Source organism: Arabidopsis thaliana, chromosome 4, assembly GCF_000001735.4.
Source record: "Arabidopsis thaliana chromosome 4, partial sequence".
Taxonomy (NCBI): Eukaryota; Viridiplantae; Streptophyta; class Magnoliopsida; order Brassicales; family Brassicaceae; genus Arabidopsis; species Arabidopsis thaliana.
In genome coordinates, this window is record NC_003075.7 from 619,771 (window position 1) to 640,979 (window position 21,209).

Below are 21,209 nucleotides of genomic sequence, written 5' to 3' on the forward strand. Positions count from 1 at the left end.
AATGTACTTGTTCTAGCTCGATTAAAAGAGAAAAAACAAAGTAAATGAAAAGTTGAAGTAAAAGACATGAAAACCCTTTTTGGATTGGAGAAAACTAATTCTCTAAAGATAGAAAAGAAAAAGAGGAAGAAGCAAGAGAGGCTTGGTCTTCTTTTCTGATCCTGAAACTGTCTTAATAAGAGTGAGAAGTACTGTTCATGGAAGACGTGTCCCCACCAAACAAAACTGTCTTCACTGCCCTCTTCAATAATACTTTTACGGGACCCCTCCTAGTCCCAACGCACAATCTCATTGTGTCTATACAGAGTTATATTATATATATACACTTAATTTCTAATAGTTGTAGCAAAACATATGGTAAGAAAATGAAATAAATACGGTTAATATATTATTATTTTTTGGTCAAAACGGTTAATATATATGTAACACCAATGAAGCCAACATATCCAAACACAGAAGAAGATTTTTGGATGATGATTTAAACATGTATATATGTTAGTGTGAATCTTCAAAGTTTCTGTTTAAGTAGAATTATTTTTATAGATAAAGTATTTTATATGTTTTTTGGTCGAGCCAAATATCGAATTCCTTCATCAAAGTCTATCGAATTCCTTATATTTACCAAAGTAAAATTCGTTAAGAACAAAAATCAAAGAGTATTGTCCCGAAAGAAAATTATTTTGAAGGCCCAAAGAGGACAAGGTCATAAATATTTGATCTGGAGGACAGGACACCCACGTATATTTTTGTCCAAAATTTAGGTTAAAAAAAGAAGAAGAAAGGTTATCTGTTTCACGGATTAAATATTTAATTAATAATACATACATATATTACTGTATGTGTGCGTGTAAAATACTAAATATCGACGACTATATATATAACTAGATAATTTAGCTATAGTATAGTATTTTTATTTTTCACCCTTGGTTTTTTTATACATATATGCACCGAACCTCTTCTTCTTCTCTTCCTCGTCTTCTCTCCTTTTATATATGTGGAAAACTGCATTTATTAAGAACAGTTTAGAAAGTGTCAACCCCTAAAGGAATGTTTTTAGTTTAGAGGAAAGAGAGAGAAGAAGAAGCAGCAGCAGAAGTTGTTAATTTGAAGACTATTTGAGGAAAGACACCTATATCTAAATACTCAAAGTTACAAAAATATTACTTCAGAAAACAGTTCCATTAGAGAGACTCATAAAGCTTCTCATGTAAGCCTCTCTTGTAATTTATTCTCATATACAGAATACTGTTTTGTGCATTTACTCTTCTTCTTCCTCCTCCTTTCATATGATTAACATTCAATGCAAAATTCTTGTAAATTCATTTTACAATAGCTTATCCAAATTCTGCTACTTTTATTATTGTTTCCTCTCGCTGCGACATTCTTTATTTCTCATCATTTAATGTTCTCTCCTCGTACATCCTCTTTGTTCTGTCTTAAGAATTCACCTACCAAACCATTTATTTCTCATACCCACTTTAAGATTTAGTAGATTTTTGTTTTCTTGTCAAAATGGTATCCTAAAACTAATCTCTCTTGTTTTTTTCTTTGTTGAAGCTAATTATGAGTGGATTGATGAGTTTTGGTGAATTAGAAGACCAATTTGGTCAGATTTCAGACACTACTATGGAAGAGAAGATACCATTTCTGCAAATGCTTCAATGCATAGAACACCCTTTTACAACAACAGAACCAAATCAGTTTCTCCAATCACTTCTCCAGATCCAAACCCTAGAATCAAAGAGCTGTCTCACCCTTGAAACAAACATCAAAAGAGATCCGGGTCAAACAGATGACCCGGAAAAGGATCCAAGAACAGAAAACGGAGCAGTAACGGTCAAAGAAAAAAGAAAACGGAAACGTACAAGAGCTCCAAAGAACAAAGACGAAGTTGAAAACCAAAGGATGACTCACATTGCCGTCGAACGTAATCGAAGACGACAAATGAACGAACACTTAAACTCTCTCCGATCTCTCATGCCTCCTTCGTTTCTTCAACGGGTAACAAAATGTTTTAAGGGTTCATTAAACAAGAACGTAATTTTTTTTTCTTTTCAAGAACGTAATTTAGCTTTAACAAGAAAACGTTTTTGTTTCTCTAGGGTGACCAAGCTTCGATTGTAGGAGGGGCAATAGATTTCATCAAGGAACTAGAGCAACTCTTGCAATCTCTAGAAGCTGAGAAACGAAAGGATGGAACTGATGAAACTCCTAAAACGGCGTCGTGTTCTTCATCTTCGTCTCTTGCATGCACTAACTCTTCTATTTCTAGCGTGTCTACGACGTCGGAAAATGGATTTACGGCGAGATTCGGCGGTGGAGATACGACAGAAGTGGAGGCTACGGTGATACAGAACCATGTGAGCTTAAAAGTTCGGTGTAAGAGAGGAAAACGACAGATCTTAAAAGCTATTGTCTCGATTGAAGAACTAAAGCTTGCGATTCTACATCTCACTATCTCTTCTTCCTTTGACTTTGTCATCTACTCTTTCAATCTCAAGGTAATTTTCTTAATCATCTCTTAAACTATCAGTTTCAATTTCCACTAGTTTAAGCATTATTATAAATAGTCTTATGTAACTAGCAATTTTTGACTTTTTGAGGAAAATTAAGGAATCTTCATTTTGAAATGTTTGGTACTTAAGAAAATTAAAATGCATGAGAAACCATAATAGAAAATATCTACAATTATGTGTGTGTGTGTGTATTTTTTTCCTTCACTCTAAGCTTAGAAAATTTTAGTTTAATTTTTTAGTAAGTTGCTAATTTTTGTTTAGTTTTGGAGAGATGAGAAATGAATGGTGTTGTGCATGCAGATGGAAGATGGTTGTAAATTAGGATCAGCAGATGAGATAGCGACAGCCGTTCATCAGATCTTCGAGCAAATCAACGGTGAAGTCATGTGGTCAAATCTTAGTCGAACTTAGTTGACTTTTGACTCCTAGTAACGTGTGTAAACTTTAGGTTACAAAGAAAAGGGACGTGATATAAATAAGAAAAACCAAAGAGGTGAAATTTTGGGAGTTTTAATTATTATCTTATACTTTTTGGATTTTAGATTAGTAGCAAACTCGCAGTGTTCTACGATGACATTATTATTGGTCACATGAAGGTTTAGGTTATTATTGCCTGTAATTTTTGAATATAAACTAACCTATGAGTTCAGTTTGACCCCGAAAACGAAAAAAGTTAACCATGAGTAATATTTACTTCCATTTATAAATGTTTCCCACTTAGTAATAATGTTAAGAAATTGACTTTAGACGTCCGTATTAGAATGGTTACGGAAATGGAAACAAATACAATTAAAGATGAAACATCATTATTACTAAGAAGAAGTCGCCTTCACACTTCGCAACCTCTTTTTATATTTTGCATATACGTTTTATTAATACTCTCATATCGTCCATGCGTCTGACAAATCTACGCTTGATAAAAAAGGTACAGCTACAACATAAATTTAAAGGTATTCTTTTGCATCAACGTCTACTGACTAAAAATACTTGTTTATTGTATAATGACTCTAGTTTTACTTTTAACAACGAAGAGAAAGGTGGCAGAATTTTTTTAATATTCCAATGGTAAAAAAGCATCGTAAAAGGAAGCCTATGGTCAGAGTCTCATTGACACATCGGTCTCGCTTGTAATACGTAAAACTCAGCCTATCTCACTCACATTACTTTTTTCGAAATTTTAATTCATATATCGGTTTCCGCATATATTTAACTTTTGTATTCAAAGCTTATTAAAAAATCGGGAAAAATCTAAACATCATAAGCAAAACAAATCCGATCAATATGTTTAAATTCTGTAATACAAGAACAATATAAACAAAAACATATTATTCAGAAAGCAATGATACATTATTTGAATATTGTGTGTAAGAGTGAACGACAAGATCATACGTCAGAGATAATCGACTGGTAACAACTCTGATCTTTTCCAACTTTTGGTCAAAGTCAAACCATTTGGTCATTTTTACAGTAAATTATTGAGTAATATGTCATTTACTCATTTCTTTTGAGGAAAACTCTTTTTTTATCAGAAAACAAAAACAAATTACTCATTTTCGTTTTGGGCTCAAGACAAAAGTCCTTCTTTTAAAAATATTAGCCCAGTTAATCTATACAGGCCCATTAAAGCCCATACTAAAAGAGCCGAGCGTTCCACCGCGTGAGATTGACGTGCGTGTATTTACGCGTTAATGTTTCGCGTGGTATTTGTTTATTTGAATAAAGATTCCTTAGCTTTATTCTTAGTAGGTCCTCATGAGTCATATTCGTGAAATTGAGGTTTTTGAACGAACTCGGGGCTTTGATTCGAAGTCGAAAGTTTTGATTTTATATTGTGATTTCTAAGTCGAAGGATGTGTTACTTTGGTGTTTTTTTTATTTGATTTTTTAAAAAGAATATTTGATAGTTGTAAAGAGTTTTTGTATATGTTTAATTTTTAAATAGAGAAATGGTCAACGTAGCACAATTAACTTGTAATAGAGAATTGCTCAACGTAGCACAATTAGTGTAGATCTTTAAAATTAAATCATCGAGCGAATTTTAGAATTCTCCCAAATAGTTGTTATCTGCAAATGTCATGTTATTTACAATTCTTGATACATAAAATAGTTAGTTTTCCATGTGGTAAAAACAATAAAACATACGACCAATCGACCATTGACATAACTCTTCTAAATCCACGATGAGTTATATATATAAACTTATAATACTAATCACAATTATTGTTATTGAGGAATATACATCGTGAGTATCATCAAATCTCGTCATCGCACTTTGCTTGAACGTGCAAGAAACTTGGAAACGCGTTTAGAGCAAACACCGGGACACCGAAGTACCGTTTATTGAATTCCTTTTTTTGTGTGTGTTGTTCAATACTTAAATCGACTAAAAAATCATTAGCCTAAGATTCACATATCAGAACGTGCTTGGGCCAAAAATAAAATAAAGAACGTGCATGGACCAACCAACCATATATATATCTTCATAGTATTATTGATAATGGCGGGTCCCATTATGTTTGATATATTTTCAGTTTTCACCATGGAAGCATAATCTCAAGAATATGCCTCCAATAAAATTCGTTTGTACATGAATTCCTTAAGTATGGCAGAATACTACGTATACCCCACATAATAGTTTAATCTAATTTAAATTAGTGTAAATTTTCCACCAATCAATTTATTAATTACTTAAAACAACAAAAGTAGTGAAAAACAATTAAAAACACATATCTCCCTCAAAATACCCATAGTAGGCTACAACTGTAGATTTCTTGTTTCACAAGACACAAGAAAAAAAAACCTAACTTAGAAATCATTAGAAGGAAGTGGTTCATGTCCATTACTACCGATAAAGATAGTATCATAAACAATAGCTGCAATGGCTGCACCGATAAAAGGACCAACCCAATAGACCCAATGATTCGTCCAAATCCAGCTAACCACGGCCGGACCAAATGAAACCGCGGGGTTCATCGATGCACCGTCGAAAGCACCACCAACCAGAATGTTAGCTCCAACGATTAACCCAATCGCCAAAGGCGCAATGATTCCAATATCACCTTTCTTGGGATCCACGGCAGTAGCGTAAACCGTGTAAACTAACCCAAACGTCATCACAATCTCGAAAACGACTGCGTTCCAGGGCGTCACTCCATATGATAGCGAAAACGCAGCCGTTTCCATCCCGCCAGTGCTTACCTTGAGCAACAAGCAAGCTACGACTGCTCCGAGTAATTGAGCGATCCAATAAAGAATAGCTCTCAACAACGTTATGTTTCCACCAATAAAAGCCCCAAATGTAACCGCCGGGTTCACATGACCACCTGAAACGTTAGCTCCAACGGAAACCGCAACGAACAACGCAAACGCATGAGACAAAGACGCGGCCACAAGACCGGCAGGTGTGGCTGGACCATCTCCAGTTAGTTTTCCATAAGCCATTCCAGAGCCTTGACCCGCGAAAACGAATATAACCATCGAGAAAAACTCCGCGAAAGCTGCTCTAATCGCATCGGGACGACTAGCTTCCCCCGGCGTTCCAATCGCAATTCTGTTGATAGGCATCGTTACAAAAAAATTTGCTTTCTTGCTTCCTCTTCATTTTGTTTTTCATCAGTAAAAGTTTAAATAGTTAAAGCGTTAGTGCCAAGTGTGTGTATGAGAATCGTTCAAGAGACTGAGATTAGTGTTTTACGGTGGGCCCTAGGTTATAAGAAATCGAACGGTGATTATAAATTCATATTTAATTAATAACTTACTTACCAATTAATTAAATCTTAATCCGTTTTTCTCGCTTTCTATAAATACTATTATGGGTAGCAATTGAAGAACACGCGCTTTACTGTTTTCTCATCATCGTCACTTTTCTTTCTCCACACTTTCCGCAAGATTGTTCTGTTCTTCAAACGATTCTAAGGTACGACTTTTTTTTTTGAAGGTTCTTGATCTCAACTTTTGTTGCGTATTGATGTTTGATCCTCTGGATTTTGTATCCAACGGAAGATCTATCGAGAAATGAACAAATTCGATACAAATTGTTAGTGTTTAGCTGAATTATGTAGATTTTGTTAACTTCGATCTTGAAGATGATTGATGTTTATCGTACTAGTAGAATCTGATGTTAAATCTTTGAGTGATGGATCGTGTTATCAGCATCAATAGTGAAAAGATTCTATATTGATTTAGACGTGAAGTCATGAAAATTGACTAACAAGATTCTAACGTTTGGTTCTGTTTTGCTCTGTTTTATTAGATGAATGGAGAAGAAGTGAAAACGAGTCAACCTCAGAAGAAGCTTCAGAACCCTACTCCACGTTTAAACGAGAGGATTCTCTCATCTTTGTCTAAGAGATCGGTTGCTGCACATCCATGGCATGATCTTGAAATCGGTAATAATCACTGTTTTAAAGATATTCTGTGTGTTTGATTAGAGTCTTTTTAACTAAATTGTTCTATGTGTGCAGGACCTGGAGCTCCAGTGATTTTCAATGTGGTAAAGTCTTTATGCTTGATGATGTGACAATCCGATCGAAAAAGAGTTAATCATTTGTCTTTTTTGGATGAAATTAGGTTATTGAGATCTCAAAGGGGAGCAAAGTCAAATATGAACTTGACAAAAAAACAGGTCTCATCAAGGTAAAAAGATATCAAATCTTGAAAAAACAGAATGATCTGAGGATATATGATGATCGTAAGTGTTTGTATATGTCTATCAGGTTGATAGGATTCTTTATTCTTCGGTTGTGTATCCTCACAACTACGGGTTTGTCCCACGCACACTATGTGAAGACAATGACCCTATAGATGTTTTAGTTATCATGCAGGTTTGAGTCTAATTCTAACAACATTCACCAAAAGAAAATGAAATGGCTGAAATAATTTCTTATCAAAGTTGATTATGTACAGGAGCCTGTGCTTCCGGGTTGTTTTCTTCGCGCCCGAGCTATTGGTTTAATGCCTATGATTGACCAGGTAACATCCTAAGCTTTAGTTTTTCATGTTTCCTTGTGCTTCAAGTTTGTGTAACCATTGTAGCTAATTCTTTGGGGTTTTGGTTGAAATAAAGGGTGAAAAAGATGACAAGATCATTGCAGTTTGTGTTGATGATCCTGAGTATAAGCACATCACTAACATCAATGAACTTCCTCCTCATCGTCTTTCTGAAATCCGTCGATTCTTTGAAGACTGTATCCTTAAAACCTATTTTAATACTTGATTAGGAAACAAAACCATTTCTTTTTTGCTATCTTTAACCAAAATATAACAGACAAGAAGAATGAGAACAAGGAAGTTGCAGTGAATGATTTTCTACAACCTGGTCCTGCTATTGAAGCCATTCAGTACTCAATGTAAACTTTTTTTTCTTTTTACCTTTTTTACATAATTTGCTTTTCTTTTAAGCAAATCTTGATGTTTGAAATCATTCACAGGGATCTTTACGCTGAGTACATTCTTCACACCCTGAGGAGATAGATGAAAAGAAGACTTCTTCAAGAACATTCCTGCCAATTTTTGGGTCTGCAATCTCAGATTCTGTTGCAGTGAATATGCAAAAGAACAAGAATTTGTCTTATATTTGGATTTTTTTTGAATAAGCACGTGTCTCATATTTGGCTTTGACGCTTTCCTTTTTGTTGTTGTTGTTGTTGTTGTCTTCTGGGGATGTTTTGTCTGAACATTAAGAGTTTGTATTTGTAACACTGCCTTTGGATCTTTTTTTAATAATTTCAAGCTTCGATTTGGTTCCAATGAAACCAGACTTTTGTTTTTATAAATAAGTGTCACTGTCATTTTTGAAGAGTCCCCATTCCACATTTTGTTTTCCTCTGAAATCCAAATCCCAATTAGATTTGCAGAATCAGAATGAGAAAATGTCAGGTGGTGGAGAACTTCTTTTTCTTTCTTTTGTCAGATAGTTGGATCTGCTGCTCACCCCAAAATGGGCCTGGCCCAGTATATATCAATACCAGTAAATTGGCGCGTGTATATCAATCTCCTTTTCACTAAAAAAACACTTAATACCAGAATATATTTTACCAAAAATCTTATTAGTTCTCTAGTTTTTTTTTTTTAAATCTAAATATAAGCGTAATACTTCATCCTTTTTTAATAAGTGATATTTAAAAAATTTATACATGTATATTATCTATTTTACACCTACATTCTATTAATTTTCAAAACAAAAGTAATAGGACTAAGCATTTATTGTAAGGTTGATTTTGAAAATAGTTAATAGTTTTACATGAAAAAATATTGAATATTATTTAAAGTGAAGCAAAATAATTTGGCTACATGTCACTTATTATAAATAAAAAAATACACATAACATTAGAGAATCAATCTTACTGAAACAAAAAAAATTGTGAAAGAGTAGATGGAAATAACATAGTATACTAAATACTAATGCTTATTTTTCTTCATATATCCACTCTATTACACCTACATGCTACCGTTGCAGCGAATTAAATGGATCAAACCAACTGCATGATAGATCAAACGTAATTTCAATGTTTTTGATCAAAAGATCAAATGTAATTATGATGACTCTTTTGTCAACAATCTCCCCTGGAATGCATCATGCATGATGGTTTGCACGAGAAGATCAAAGTATAAATTTAAGTTCGGGACACGCAGAAAAAAGACCTACTTGTAATATTCTTGAAAGTGAGTTCAAGCTCTCATCATTTCTATGCAAAGTTGATGGCGTAAAGGATACACAAAGGTATACTGAGCAAAATTTTTTACCACTTTTGATTTTCTACATGACACTTCTTACTAACAAATTTCGTTGAAAAACGGTAAAACAACAATTATTTCCTACGATTTTCCTACATTTTTGACAGTAGGAAAATGAGGTTTTTCTAAGATAACATTTGCTTTGCTATGTAAAACTAAAAACAGAGTGAAACGGATATTACAGATATTTTGCAGAACCCTATATTCTATGCAACTGGACTATATTTGCTCCGCCGATGATAAGACCCATTCTTCATACATTAAGACTATATATTATGCACACCCATACGCACACATTTCAAGTTTAATCTATCATTGACTATGCTTACATTGATTATTAATGTTTCAGTTATTTCTTGGTTCCTAGAATGAACTGGACCGGCTACTTTCGTATCATAGAATAGCTATTTTTTCGGAAGTGTCTGCATCTTAATAAATATATATTATGACTATATACACAATGATGTCGACAAGAGTGAATATACACAACATAATTATCGCATTTTCTTATTAGACGTACTACGAAATTTCATAAACCATTGATTCATTGCTTGTTTCCTAACGGGGACCAAATTAATCCCTAACTTTTTCCGATGGGTATAGAAAAGGTCGAAAAATCCCCCAAGGACCAAAAATATACCTTCAAGTTGAAGAAAGTAAATAGATAATATATTTTAAAAGGAAAATGTGTGAAGGAAAGGAGGCGTGGGAGGTTCTTTTGCGACAAACTCTACATGGACGCGGTGTGGTCCCTCTGGTCCTTACCCTAATCGTTTGATGATATATTTTTACCATGTTATCATTTCGAAAACGTTTTATAGTATATATATTTTTATTTTATTTTTGTTAAAGAACGTTTTATAGTATATTACATAAGATGTGTTGACGATGATTAGTTTATAATTTCTAGGACAATTAGAAAAATTCAAAGGTAAGCTAGATATATAATTTCATAGTAGGGGAGGTGCTACTTTAGGTACTTGTTAACATGGAAATTATATAATAGAAAAGTTAAAATCTAAATCATATTCCCGTACTTATTAATTTCTAGGACATTTTTTTAGTATAACTCGAGTAATTCTTGTTGCTAGACTAATTTCAGGGCATGCAAGTTAGTTTGGGTACAAAGATACCATGTAAAGTATCCGGACCAAAACTTATAAAAACGAGAATATGAGTATATAAAACAAATAAAGAAACTAATTTCTTGTTGCTAGACTAATTTCAACAGTTATATAAAAACTAGATTTTCAATTTTTGAATATTCTTATTTAACTATATCATACTAAAAAAAAAAATGTAAACAAAGAAAACAAAATTATATCTGTCTATTTCCTCGCAAAAGAAAAATAACATGTAAACAAATAGTAGTAATAGTAATAATAACGTGTAAGAAGCCCCTCTTAAGGTGTACGGACGTATGTTTTTTTTCTTTCCCAGGCACTCTTCCCTATGTCCTAAAAGAAGCTAAGGTTTTTTAAAAAACCAGATCTCAGCTACTTTCTATTACCAAAAACAGAAAGTTTCCCACCATTTCTCAAATAGACGGCATCTCCCTCCGGCCAAATCCCCGGCGATGACTGCCCTTACCGACCAATGGTGTTGACGGCCCCTTAGAAGTCATGTCACAAGGTGTGGGACAACAGAGGACTTCGAGCTTTCACCAACTTCTCCTCCAAACCCTCCTTTCTCCCCTTGGCTTCATAGTGCTTTAAGAGCTCAACTACCAGATCCCTTGATTGTTTGAGGTACAAAAAGTCTTGAGCATTTACTCTTGCATTTATGTCTAACCTTGTGGTTCTATCTCTTGAACTTTCTCACTATATGTGAAGAACCTTTTCAAACTTATGTCATGCTCAGTTTCTCAACAACCATGATGACAAACTCTCTCACCTAGTGTGAAGAACCTTTTCAAATTGTATCGACAAGACTCTGCCCTAGACGCCTTCGTTAGAATAACCATTGGATTACGTGTGATCTTGCTGAGTTCCCAGGACCTAAGTATAGACCAAAGAATCCCTTACTCTGCAAAAGGAAAAGACATAGCTCACAGTCAAAAATCTTACTCAAATTATGCCAGTCAAAACCGCTCAAGGGACTCTGGGGAAAGAGCTATGTCAGTTTATGAAAATGATAGGAGGTCAGAAAGAAGCTTCTCACCTCCACCTAAGAAGCGAATAAGAGCACCCACCCTAGACAACTCGGAGCTGATCCAAGAGAACTCGCTTACCCTTATGGGAATACTCACAAATCCCTCAGCCCAGCGTTTGTGGTCCCTCATACCTTTCCTATCAAACAGATGGAATCTTAAGGGCAAAGCTACTGGATCTGACCTAGGCAGAGGTTGTTTCCAGTTCAGATTTGAATATGAAGAGGACCTCCAGAAAGTCCTTGATAATAGACCCTACCACTTTGGTCAGTGGATGGTCATTCTCCAGAGGTGGAAACCAGTGATCTCACCTTCCTTCCCCTCAGAAATCCCTTTTTGGATTGAACTGCAGGGCCTTCCAATGCACTACTGGATAAAAGAAATGCTTTATGCCATAGGCAAGGAAGCTGGGGAGGTAGTGGACCATGAAATTTCACCAGCTGCAGCAAAGATAAAAGTCCTCATTAACGGGCTCCAACCTATTACAAAAGAAACAGTGGTGGAATTCCCTGATGGTAGTGAAGCATTGGTTTACCTGGAATACAAAAATCTGAAGAGCCATTGTCATCATTGTCAACGCCTCTCTCATGCTGAAGCTGATTGTCCTGGCCTAAAGAAAGTAGAGGCGGTAAGCAAAACATCAAAGCTCACTCCCCCTGAGCAGCCTCCCCAAAATTATGCAGAGAGAAACAAAGGTAGTAAACAAAATCCCAGGGCATCCCACGACAAGTTACTTTCCTCTCACTCGGGTTTATCTAGACCCCTCGGTGATTACAATCTCTACAAGAGAAAATCAGATGGCAGGAATGGGAGAAGTGATTACAGGCTAAGACCAGGAGTACAAGGCTATGTTTCCCCAAATAGCAGAGCATCCTCTCCTAGACACACTCCTTCCCTCAGAAGAGAACCATCAAGAAGTTACAGTAGGGACCATTATAACAGGCCCAACCCAAACTTTCAATGGCGAGAAAAACAAGTTCCACGAGAACTTACCTGGCAGGAGATGTCTGAAACTTCGAGAACAAGACGCCCTTCACTGGAGAGAGAAGTGGTTACTGAATCCTCAAACCCCCTGCCAGTACCTATCCCTACAAAAGAAGCAATCATGGGTGAACTGCGGGAAGTAACTGTTCAGTACATAAGCTGCGCAGACCCCACTGAAAGTATGGCCAGGAAACAGAGAGTGTTACAAGGTGAAGCCAGAGGTTTGATGTTGGAGACTGCCTATCAGATACTCACCGCGGCTACTTCTGCTAATCAACTACTCCTCCAAAACACCACTGCAAATGATCCTGAACCACCCTTAAGCCCTTCCCAGGACTTACCAATCCATCCAGCTGAGCTCCCACCTGCGCCTGAGCCAAGCCAGAAAAAGAAAAGAGGAAGACCCCCAATTAACAAACCATCAAACAAACCAGGGAATAAAAGTCCTTTAAGACTGGCAGGTGCGAAATCCAGCAAGAGAAACATGTTGGGAGTCCAAAACTCTCCTAAAGGGAGGACAGTCACAGATACTGCAGGACCTTCTACTGGTGATGCTAGAGAAATAATCAAAAAGAAACAATCTAAACAGCAGAACCCTCCAAGATCCAACAACTCTCTGCTTGCGTCGAGTTCTACACCTCCTACTCATACCATCATCCCTGCAATGGTCAAAAAGAAGGTGGATTTTCAAAGTCCACCTCCTCCTCTTCCTTAAAGATAGCTAGCTGGAACTGTTGTGGTTTGGGAAATCCCATGACAGTTCACAGAATCAAGGAGATGCAGAAGACCATCTCCCCGGATATAATTTTCCTCATGGAGACAAAAAACTCAAATGATTTTGTTCTCAAGGCGCTTAAATGTTTAAATTACACGGAATCTCTGCTAGTTGCTCCCCATAGTCCTGGTGGTGGGGGGCTAGCTCTTCCCTGGAACACAAACATAGCCATCAAAGTTCTATCAGAGAGTCAGAACTTTATTGATACTACCATTGAAGCGGAAGGGCGTACCTTCTTTGCAACTTTCATTTATGGTGAACCTGATAAAACCAAAAGGAAAGCCATCTGGGACAAGCTAACGGAGCGTGGGAAAGATAGAATTGATCCCTAGTTCCTTACAGGAGACTTCAACGAAATTATTGACTCCAATGAAAAGTCAGGTGGTCCTACACGCCCTGAAGGATCCTTTGTGGACCTCAGAACCTTTATGTCCACTTGTGACCTCTTTGATCTTCGCCACTCAGGTAACTTCCTATCCTGGAGAGGCAAAAGAAATGATCATGTTGTGTTCTGCAGACTTGATAGAGCAATGTCAAACAGTGAATGGGCAGTTAGTTATCCCTCAGGCAGAAGTGAATATTTACCTTTCGAAGGGTCTGACCATCGACCAATCATCACTTTCTTTGACCTAAAATAGAAAAAGAGAAAAAGGTCTGTTCAGATATGATAGAAGGCTCAGGAATATCCAGGAGGTTACAGAGCTAGTGGAAAAGAACTGGATGAAAGATGTCTATGAAGAGGTTGAGAAAAAAATAAGTAGATGTAGACACGCTATTATTACCTGGAGCCGGGAAAAGCACCTTAATAGCCAAAAACAGATTCAAAATTGCCGTGCTAAGCTTGAGGAAGCCATGTCAAGCCTAGATTCTGAACCAACCCTTATTAACTCCATCAATGAAGAGCTAGCAGCTGCTTACAAAGAGGAAGAAGAACACTGGAAACAGCGAAGTAGACAGTTATGGCTCACTCTGGGTGACAAAAACACTGGATTTTTTCACGCTTGCACTAAAGGACGATTAGCAGTCAATAAATTTTCTGTTATTGAAAATGAAGAAGGGACTACCTTTTATGAAGAACACCAAATCTTGAAGGTTATTTCTGAGTATTATCAGAAAATTTTCACTACAAAACCAGGAGAAAGAAGGTCAGTCATAGCTGCAACCCTACAACCTTGCATCTCAGATGAAACCAATAGGAAACTTACGAGAATGCCAACTGCAAAAGAGATAAAAACTGCTTGCTTCTCCATCCATGCTGACAAAGCCCCTGGTCCTGATGGCTTCTCTGCAAGTTTTTTTCAGACTAACTGGCGCACAGTAGGAGCTCAAATCATTCTGGAAATACAGAACTTCTTCTCCTCCGGAATCCTGCCAAGGAACATTAACACTACCCATGTCAGACTGATCCCAAAAATCACGAGTTCAAAAACTATGAAAGATTATAGGCCTATTGCCCTATGCTCTATCTACTACAAAATCATAGCAAAGGTACTCACCAAGAGACTCCAGCCAATTCTTCACTTCCTGATCTCAGAAAACCAATCTGCTTTTGTTCCTCAACGGGCGATTGCTGACAATGTATTGATTACCCATGAAGTTCTACACTACCTACATAATTCAAAGGCAAAAGAAAGATGCTTTATGGCCGTGAAGACTGATATGAGTAAGGCATATGATAGAGTTGAGTGGGATTTCATTGAACTAGTTATGGAGAGGATGGGCTTCCACAGTACTTGGATCAATTGGATCATGCAATGTATAACAACGGTCTCTTACTCTTACCTCCTTAATGGATCGGCTCAAGGTTCAGTGATACCACAAAGGGGCATTCGCCAAGGTGATCCCCTATCACCCTTAATTTTTATCCTCTGCAGTGAAGTTCTCTCTGGTCTCTGCAACAAAGCCCAAGAAAGAGGTGATCTTACTGGCATTAAAGTGGGGAAGAACAATCCAAGAATTAACCACTTACTATTTGCAGATGATACGATGTTCTTCTGCAAATCTGACCCTCAAGACTGTGAAACTCTTATGCTCATCCTGCAGCACTATGAACAAGCTTCGGGCCAGTTTATTAACCCTCAAAAGTCAGCAGTTACTTTCTCTGCAAAAACATGTGTAGAGACAAGAGATAGAGTTAAGCTATTACTCGGAATCCAAAAAGAGGGGGGCTTGGGCAAATACCTAGGTTTACCTGAGCTCTTTGGTAGAAAGAAGAAGGATTTATTCACCCTGATTGTCGACAGGATTCGCCAAAAGGCTTGCAGCTGGTCATCTAGATTCCTATCTTCAGCTGGGAAGTTGATCATGCTGAAGTCTGTTCTAGCAGCAATGCCAACCTATACGATGTCCTGCTTTAAACTACCCTGCTCTCTATATAAGCGCATCCAATCTGCTTTGACACGGTTCTGGTGGGATTCTAGTATGGACAAGAAGAAAATGTGTTGGATCTCCTGGCTAAACTTAACAAAATCTAAAGGAGAGGGAGGACTTGGTTTCAGGGACTTACAATGCTTTAATGATGCTTTGTTGGCAAAACAGAGCTGGAGAATACTCACAAAGCCGCAGTGCCTTCTTGCTAGAACCCTTCTTGGGAAATACTGCCATTCTACGCCATTCTTAGATTGTAAACCACCTGCGACCATTTCACATGGATGGAGAAGCATATGTATTGGTAGAGATCTACTAAAACGGAAGCTTGGTAAAGTCATTGGGTGTGGCAAACAAACCTCTCTGTGGCAAGAACCGTGGCTATCCCTACAATCTCCTATCACCCCTATGGGCCCTCCTCCTGCATCATCACACAAGTGGACAGTATCGCAGCTCATTTCTCCTACAACACTTGAGTGGGACAGAGGTCTAATTTAGCAAACCATCCCAGAATTTGAAATAGAAATCCTTGAGATCCATCTAAGTAAGCTTGGAGCAGAGGACTCTTATGCGTGGCTCCCTGCAAAGAATGGGGCATACTCAGCACGCTCCGGCTACTATGAAAGCATAAGTTCAATTCCATTAAGTCCCCAACATGTGTCTCCGGTGACTGATTTCAAGTGGACCAAAGAAATTTGGAAAATTAACACTTCACCAAAGATGAAATTTTTCATGTGGAAAGCTATGAGAGGATCCTTACCAGTCGGAGAAAACCTGCGCCTTAGACAGATCAATGAAGAAGCGAGATGCCCTTTCTGCGGAGAGGAGGAGTCATCTTTCCACCTGTTCTTCACCTGTCGTTTTGCTACAGAAATCTGGCAAAACGCGCCTTTTAAACAGCCCTTGGATCCCAATACCACTGTGTCCTTTAGGGATCTAATTAAGAAAGTTAATCTGAGCGTTTGCCTCCCACCAATTGGCGTAGGAACGGGACCTCTCCTACCGTGGATTCTCTGGTCGATCTGGCTTTCTAGGAACCACTTAATCTTCAAGGATCGCCTCAGCTCCCCCTCTGAAACTCTGGCTCGAGCAATCAGTCTAGCACGAGAGTGGCTTTTAGCTCAGAATACAACCCATATCCGACCTCTGCAGCAAACCCTAGGGAAAATCATTTCAATCTCAAACAACACTAGTATCTGCCAAACCGACGCTGCCTGGAACAAAGAACATAAATTGGTTGGTTTAGGATGGATTTTCAATCCCACCATCACTGAAACAAGTAGGATTGGATCTAATTCAAGAAGGAATGTTCGATCACCTCTTTTAGCGGAAGCTCTCGCCATCCACGAAGCTCTCTGCCATGCATCGACTTTGGGTATCCAAAACATTGTAATAGCGTCCGATTCCAAGCAGTTGATCAACGCAATCAATTTGGGGGATCCTCCATTGGAACTCCACGGGATTCTACACGATATCCTGAGTTTATCTTCTACTTTTCTGCAATCTAGTTTTTCTTTCATCTCTCGGAAACACAATGGCGAAGCTGATGAGATTGCTAAGTGTTCTCTTAAAACGATTGTACTGGACCCGGTTTAGTGGTTATTTGAATTTAAATTTTGTCCAAAAAAAAAATAATAATAATAACGTGTGCTACCGTAATTTATATTGCAACACGGTCGGACACAGAAAAACACCACATAGTGAAATAATTTACATGCAAACAAAGAAAAAGTATTCTATTATAACATGTTAACAAAAGCTAATACCCGAAAGTTAAATTGACAACAAATACATATGCATTCCTAGATTTCTTAAAATCATAAAGTCATACATGGATTGACTTGTATATATTTTTTTTTGGACAAAAGGATTGACTTGTATATATAATTCAAAATGCGTTATTGTTATTTGATGTTGATGCATATAATGTTGGGTACCACAAAACATGGACACACATAGAAAACCAGAGCTACTTTCCACTTGAGTTTTGTAAAAATCATAATCAGACAAATTGGACAAAATTTGTTATGATTTTCTTACATAAATGATAATCCATGTGATTTGCTAAGTTCTGACAGGTGAAATCTAATTACGGAAAATGTCAGAAGATTTAACAAAAAAAAAGGGTCAGAAGAATACATTATTTCATAACCATATGAGTTAACTAATTAAGATGATGAAATAAAATCTGTAAGAAGTTAACACGTGTTTACATTTTGACAAATTAAGACAAGTATACAGATATAGTTTTAATTGAGATATTAGATTGAAATCCACTTGGTGTGGTTTCAAAAAAAAAAAAGAGAGAGATTGATATCCAGTTGTTAAAATTGGAGATACTAAACCAATTACCAAAAACAAATAAATATTATATTTAAAATATCTAGAAGATTTTATTGCTTATCGCCTAGACAACAAATGTGGTTATCCCCTGAAAAATATTTACTAGTAAGTAATTGAAAAAATCTTGAATAATTAAGATTTATAATTTAAAATTATCACAGTTATAAAAATTTACAAAATACCTTTATTTTGTTTTAAGAAACATTGTAGAAATGTTTCGAACCTTTTCTCCCATTGATTTAACAATTTCAGGTGAAAACGTTTAAGAGTTTTATTTTGGTATTAAGAAAGCATTGTGAAAATGTTTAAGAATTAAATCAATGGTAAATACCAAAGTAAATAAATTCTTATAAATAAAAATCCAAAAGACCAAAGTAAAATTCTTAAACTTTCAGAAATGGTCTTATAAGAAATTACTAATTGGTCTTATAAGAAATTCTTAAACCTTCTTATAAGACCATTTCTAAAAAGTTTAAATGAATTTTTATTTTTTTCAGCATTCTTAGGAAAAACCTAAAAAAACTAAGATATTCATTAGAATTTACAGTGTCTCATTATAATTTTACATAAAATGAATATGTTTTAGTGTTTATATTTTTAAAATAGAGAAAAAATATTTTAAATTTTAAATTTATTAAAAGTAATATTTCCATAACTTTCAGATTAATATTATATTATAGATTAATTTAATAATTTTCTTTACTAATAATATAGCTGGTCTAATGTCTATCTAGAAACCTAATATTATTTTTTTTTAATGATTTTCTTACATGTATAGATTAAAAAGTTATTTATTTGGTCTAGTGTCAATCTTGTAATCTATTTTTTTAATTTGTTCATGGTCTTTTTACATTTTTTATATACATATATAGATACTAAAATTAGCTAGTTCCACTTGTAAGCATATGTGTGGAGCCGTATCTAGTTATAGTTAATTTAAATCTTCATATTGTACTTTTGTGTGGTTTCCTATCTTTGGTATACACAGATTAGTTATAATATATGATGATTTAATATAATTAGCTAAAAATAACTAGATAGAAGAAACTGACAAACATTTTTTCATGGTCTAATATAATTTAATATAACTTCCTATCATGTAACCTATTTTCTTAATTTGGTCATGTCTTTTTACATTTTTTGATACAGAAATAACACGTGTAAGCATATGTGTGGAGCCATATCTAGTTATAGTTAATATAAATCTTCATGTTGTACTTTTGTGTGGTTTTCTATCTTCGGTATACACAAATTAGTTATAATATATGATGATTTAATATAATTAGCTAAAAATAAGTAAAGAACTAATTAGAAGAAACTAACAAACAGAAAATAATAAATACAAAAGATCTGGTATGAATAAAGATGAAAATAAAAATACAGATATCAAAATAAAAGGAAATAGTCTCACAAAAGATTGACACAATACATGTATGTATATATTTGTATATCTATATAAATAGCTAGAGTTACCCCAAGTCTATAGCTAATTGAAAAGGACAAGAAGCTCTCACATGACCCGAACCACACCATTCATGGGCCCCTTTACTCTTCTCTAATATTTGATCTTCATCTCCATCATCGAGGAAATCTCTCTCAAGCCACTATATTTCTTCACCCCTTAAAGTCATCTAGAGAGAAAGATAGAGAGAGAACCTTTTTTTTTTTTAACTCCAAACCATTGATTTCATTTTCATTTATTTCTCTTTTGGAGTCAACGAAAAGATCAGAAGAAGAAGCAAACACAAAGAGTGAAAGAGTACGTCTGTCTTCTTCTTCTGGATTTAGGGTTTTCTTTTTCACTTTTTGTTTTTTTGGTTATAGCTTTTTTTCTTCTTCTTGTTCTTCACTTCATCTTCCATTTACTTTTAATTATTTGATTGAAGTATTACTTTTTTTCCTTAGTATTGGGGTGATGATTTTTATTTGATTTCTAATAAAATTATTTCATGTATGTTGAAGGATTTTGTATTGGATCTTGTCAAGAATCACTCATTCAGATCCATAAAAATAAAGTTGAATACTTTTTGAAAGATCTTGAATTGGTCCATCTTCTTTTCAAGAACCTATAAGTTGGATACTTTTGAAAGATCTTGAAATTGGGTCATCAATCTTCTCAAGACCCCATATATAAACAGCTTGATACTTTTGATGAATATCTCAACAATGAATCTTGACCAAGAACTCGCCGAGATCAGAGCTAGCAGTTCCGACCACACCAATTACTTCTACAGCTCGGAGAGGAGAGAGCACATGTTCGACAAAGTGTTGACACCAAGTGACGTCGGTAAACTAAACCGGCTCGTGATTCCAAAGCAACATGCAGAGAACTTCTTCCCTTTAGAGGACAATCAAAACGGCACAGTGTTGGATTTCCAAGACAAAAACGGCAAGATGTGGAGGTTTCGTTACTCGTATTGGAACAGTAGCCAAAGCTACGTGATGACCAAAGGATGGAGCCGTTTCGTCAAGGAGAAGAAACTCTTCGCCGGAGACACCGTCTCTTTCTACCGTGGCTACATCCCTGACGATAACGCACAACCGGAGAGACGACGGAAAATAATGTTCATCGATTGGAGGCCTAGAGCCGAGATAAACTTCGTACACAACATTAACAATCATAACTTCGTTTTCGGGTCTCCGACATATCCAACGGCTAGGTTTTATCCGGTGACGCCGGAATATTCCATGCCATACCGGAGTTTTCCACCGTTTTATCAGAACCAATTTCAAGAACGGGAATATTTAGGGTATGGTTATGGTAGAGTTGTTAATGGTAATGGAGTGCGTTACTACGCAGGATCACCGTTGGATCAACATCATCAGTGGAATCTTGGTCGATCTGAGCCGTTGGTTTATGACTCGGTTCCAGTTTTTCCAGCGGGGAGGGTACCTCCGTCGGCGCCTCCTCAGCCGTCGACGACGAAGAAGCTGAGGCTGTTTGGGGTTGACGTGGAAGAGTCTTCATCTTCAGGGGATACACGTGGCGAAATGGGAGTAGCAGGGTACTCTTCCTCGTCTCCGGTTGTGATCAGAGACGATGATCAATCATTTTGGAGGTCGCCACGTGGCGAAATGGCATCGTCTTCTTCGGCTATGCAGCTAAGTGATGATGAAGAATATAAGAGGAAAGGGAAATCTTTAGAGCTTTGAAGATAGAATAAAATAAGAACTAAGGAGTAATTTATTCACCATTTTCTTTTAAGAGTTAGTTCCAACTTTCAACTCATTAGATCATTTGGCAATTGGGGAATATGTAGTGGGAAATTAACCGGGCTTATATCTATATATTGGTTTAATTAAGAGTTTTTGTTTCAACATGTTGATCCTTGAGCCCTAA

General features: G+C 36.3%; 4 protein-coding genes, 1 long non-coding RNA gene and 1 pseudogene across 8 annotated transcripts; 4 read left to right on the forward strand and 2 right to left on the reverse strand.

Annotated features, from left to right (window-relative positions):
• Window positions 1-920: 920 nt before the first annotated feature.
• On the forward strand, window positions 921-3,230 carry AT4G01460 (basic helix-loop-helix (bHLH) DNA-binding superfamily protein). Of its 2 annotated transcripts, NM_116376.4 has the most exons (4): window positions 921-1,207; window positions 1,558-2,001; window positions 2,103-2,501; window positions 2,817-3,229. In NM_116376.4, the coding sequence occupies exons 2-4, from the start codon at window positions 1,564-1,566 to the stop codon at window positions 2,925-2,927; spliced, it is 948 nt and encodes a 315-aa protein (NP_192055.1). In that variant the 5' UTR covers window positions 921-1,207; window positions 1,558-1,563; the 3' UTR covers window positions 2,928-3,229. The 2 variants fall into 2 exon arrangements, with proteins under 2 accessions (NP_192055.1, NP_001329264.1); NM_001340320.1 differs by having other exon boundaries at window positions 927-2,001; window positions 2,817-3,230.
• A 1,785-nt stretch (window positions 3,231-5,015) lies between these two features.
• TIP1;3 (tonoplast intrinsic protein 1;3) lies at window positions 5,016-6,115 on the reverse strand. Its single transcript, NM_116377.2, has one exon. It carries the CDS (start codon window positions 6,078-6,080, stop codon window positions 5,322-5,324), a length of 759 nt encoding a protein of 252 aa, NP_192056.1. The 5' UTR covers window positions 6,081-6,115; the 3' UTR covers window positions 5,016-5,321.
• A 183-nt stretch (window positions 6,116-6,298) lies between these two features.
• PPa5 (pyrophosphorylase 5) lies at window positions 6,299-8,300 on the forward strand. 2 transcript variants are annotated; one of them, NM_116378.4, is made up of 9 exons: window positions 6,299-6,432; window positions 6,769-6,904; window positions 6,980-7,008; window positions 7,086-7,151; window positions 7,232-7,339; window positions 7,422-7,487; window positions 7,582-7,702; window positions 7,783-7,864; window positions 7,946-8,300. In NM_116378.4, exons 2-9 carry the CDS (start codon window positions 6,769-6,771, stop codon window positions 7,986-7,988), a joined length of 651 nt encoding a protein of 216 aa, NP_192057.1. In that variant the 5' UTR covers window positions 6,299-6,432; the 3' UTR covers window positions 7,989-8,300. The 2 variants fall into 2 exon arrangements, with proteins under 2 accessions (NP_192057.1, NP_001329345.1); NM_001340321.1 differs by lacking the exon at window positions 6,299-6,432 and adding an exon at window positions 6,450-6,552 and having other exon boundaries at window positions 7,946-8,296.
• A 2,508-nt stretch (window positions 8,301-10,808) lies between these two features.
• Window positions 10,809-11,025, reverse strand: AT4G03875. Its single transcript, NR_141757.1, has one exon. It is a non-coding gene; the product is annotated as an other RNA (long non-coding RNA).
• Window positions 11,026-11,365: 340 nt separating this feature from the next.
• AT4G01490 lies at window positions 11,366-17,129 on the forward strand (annotated as a pseudogene; the record flags this gene model as incomplete). Its single annotated transcript has 1 exon — window positions 11,366-17,129.
• A 2,347-nt stretch (window positions 17,130-19,476) lies between these two features.
• NGA4 (AP2/B3-like transcriptional factor family protein) lies at window positions 19,477-21,206 on the forward strand. The gene is made up of 2 exons (NM_116380.6): window positions 19,477-19,628; window positions 19,832-21,206. Exon 2 carries the CDS (start codon window positions 20,021-20,023, stop codon window positions 21,020-21,022), a length of 1,002 nt encoding a protein of 333 aa, NP_192059.4. The 5' UTR covers window positions 19,477-19,628; window positions 19,832-20,020; the 3' UTR covers window positions 21,023-21,206.
• Window positions 21,207-21,209: the final 3 nt, after the last annotated feature.

Coding starts and splice junctions, on each gene's coding strand:
- NGA4 (NM_116380.6), top strand. CDS start 20,021: ATGAATATCTCAACAATGAATCTTGACCAAGAACTCGCCGAGATCAGA.
- PPa5 (NM_116378.4), top strand. CDS start 6,769: ATGAATGGAGAAGAAGTGAAAACGAGTCAACCTCAGAAGAAGCTTCAG. Junction 7,152..7,231: donor AAAAAACAGGTCTCATCAAG/GTAAAAAGATAT, acceptor TATGTCTATCAG/GTTGATAGGATTCTTTATTC. Junction 7,865..7,945: donor GAAGCCATTCAGTACTCAAT/GTAAACTTTTTT, acceptor AATCATTCACAG/GGATCTTTACGCTGAGTACA.
- AT4G01460 (NM_116376.4), top strand. CDS start 1,564: ATGAGTGGATTGATGAGTTTTGGTGAATTAGAAGACCAATTTGGTCAG. Junction 2,002..2,102: donor CTCCTTCGTTTCTTCAACGG/GTAACAAAATGT, acceptor TTGTTTCTCTAG/GGTGACCAAGCTTCGATTGT. Junction 2,502..2,816: donor TCTACTCTTTCAATCTCAAG/GTAATTTTCTTA, acceptor TTGTGCATGCAG/ATGGAAGATGGTTGTAAATT.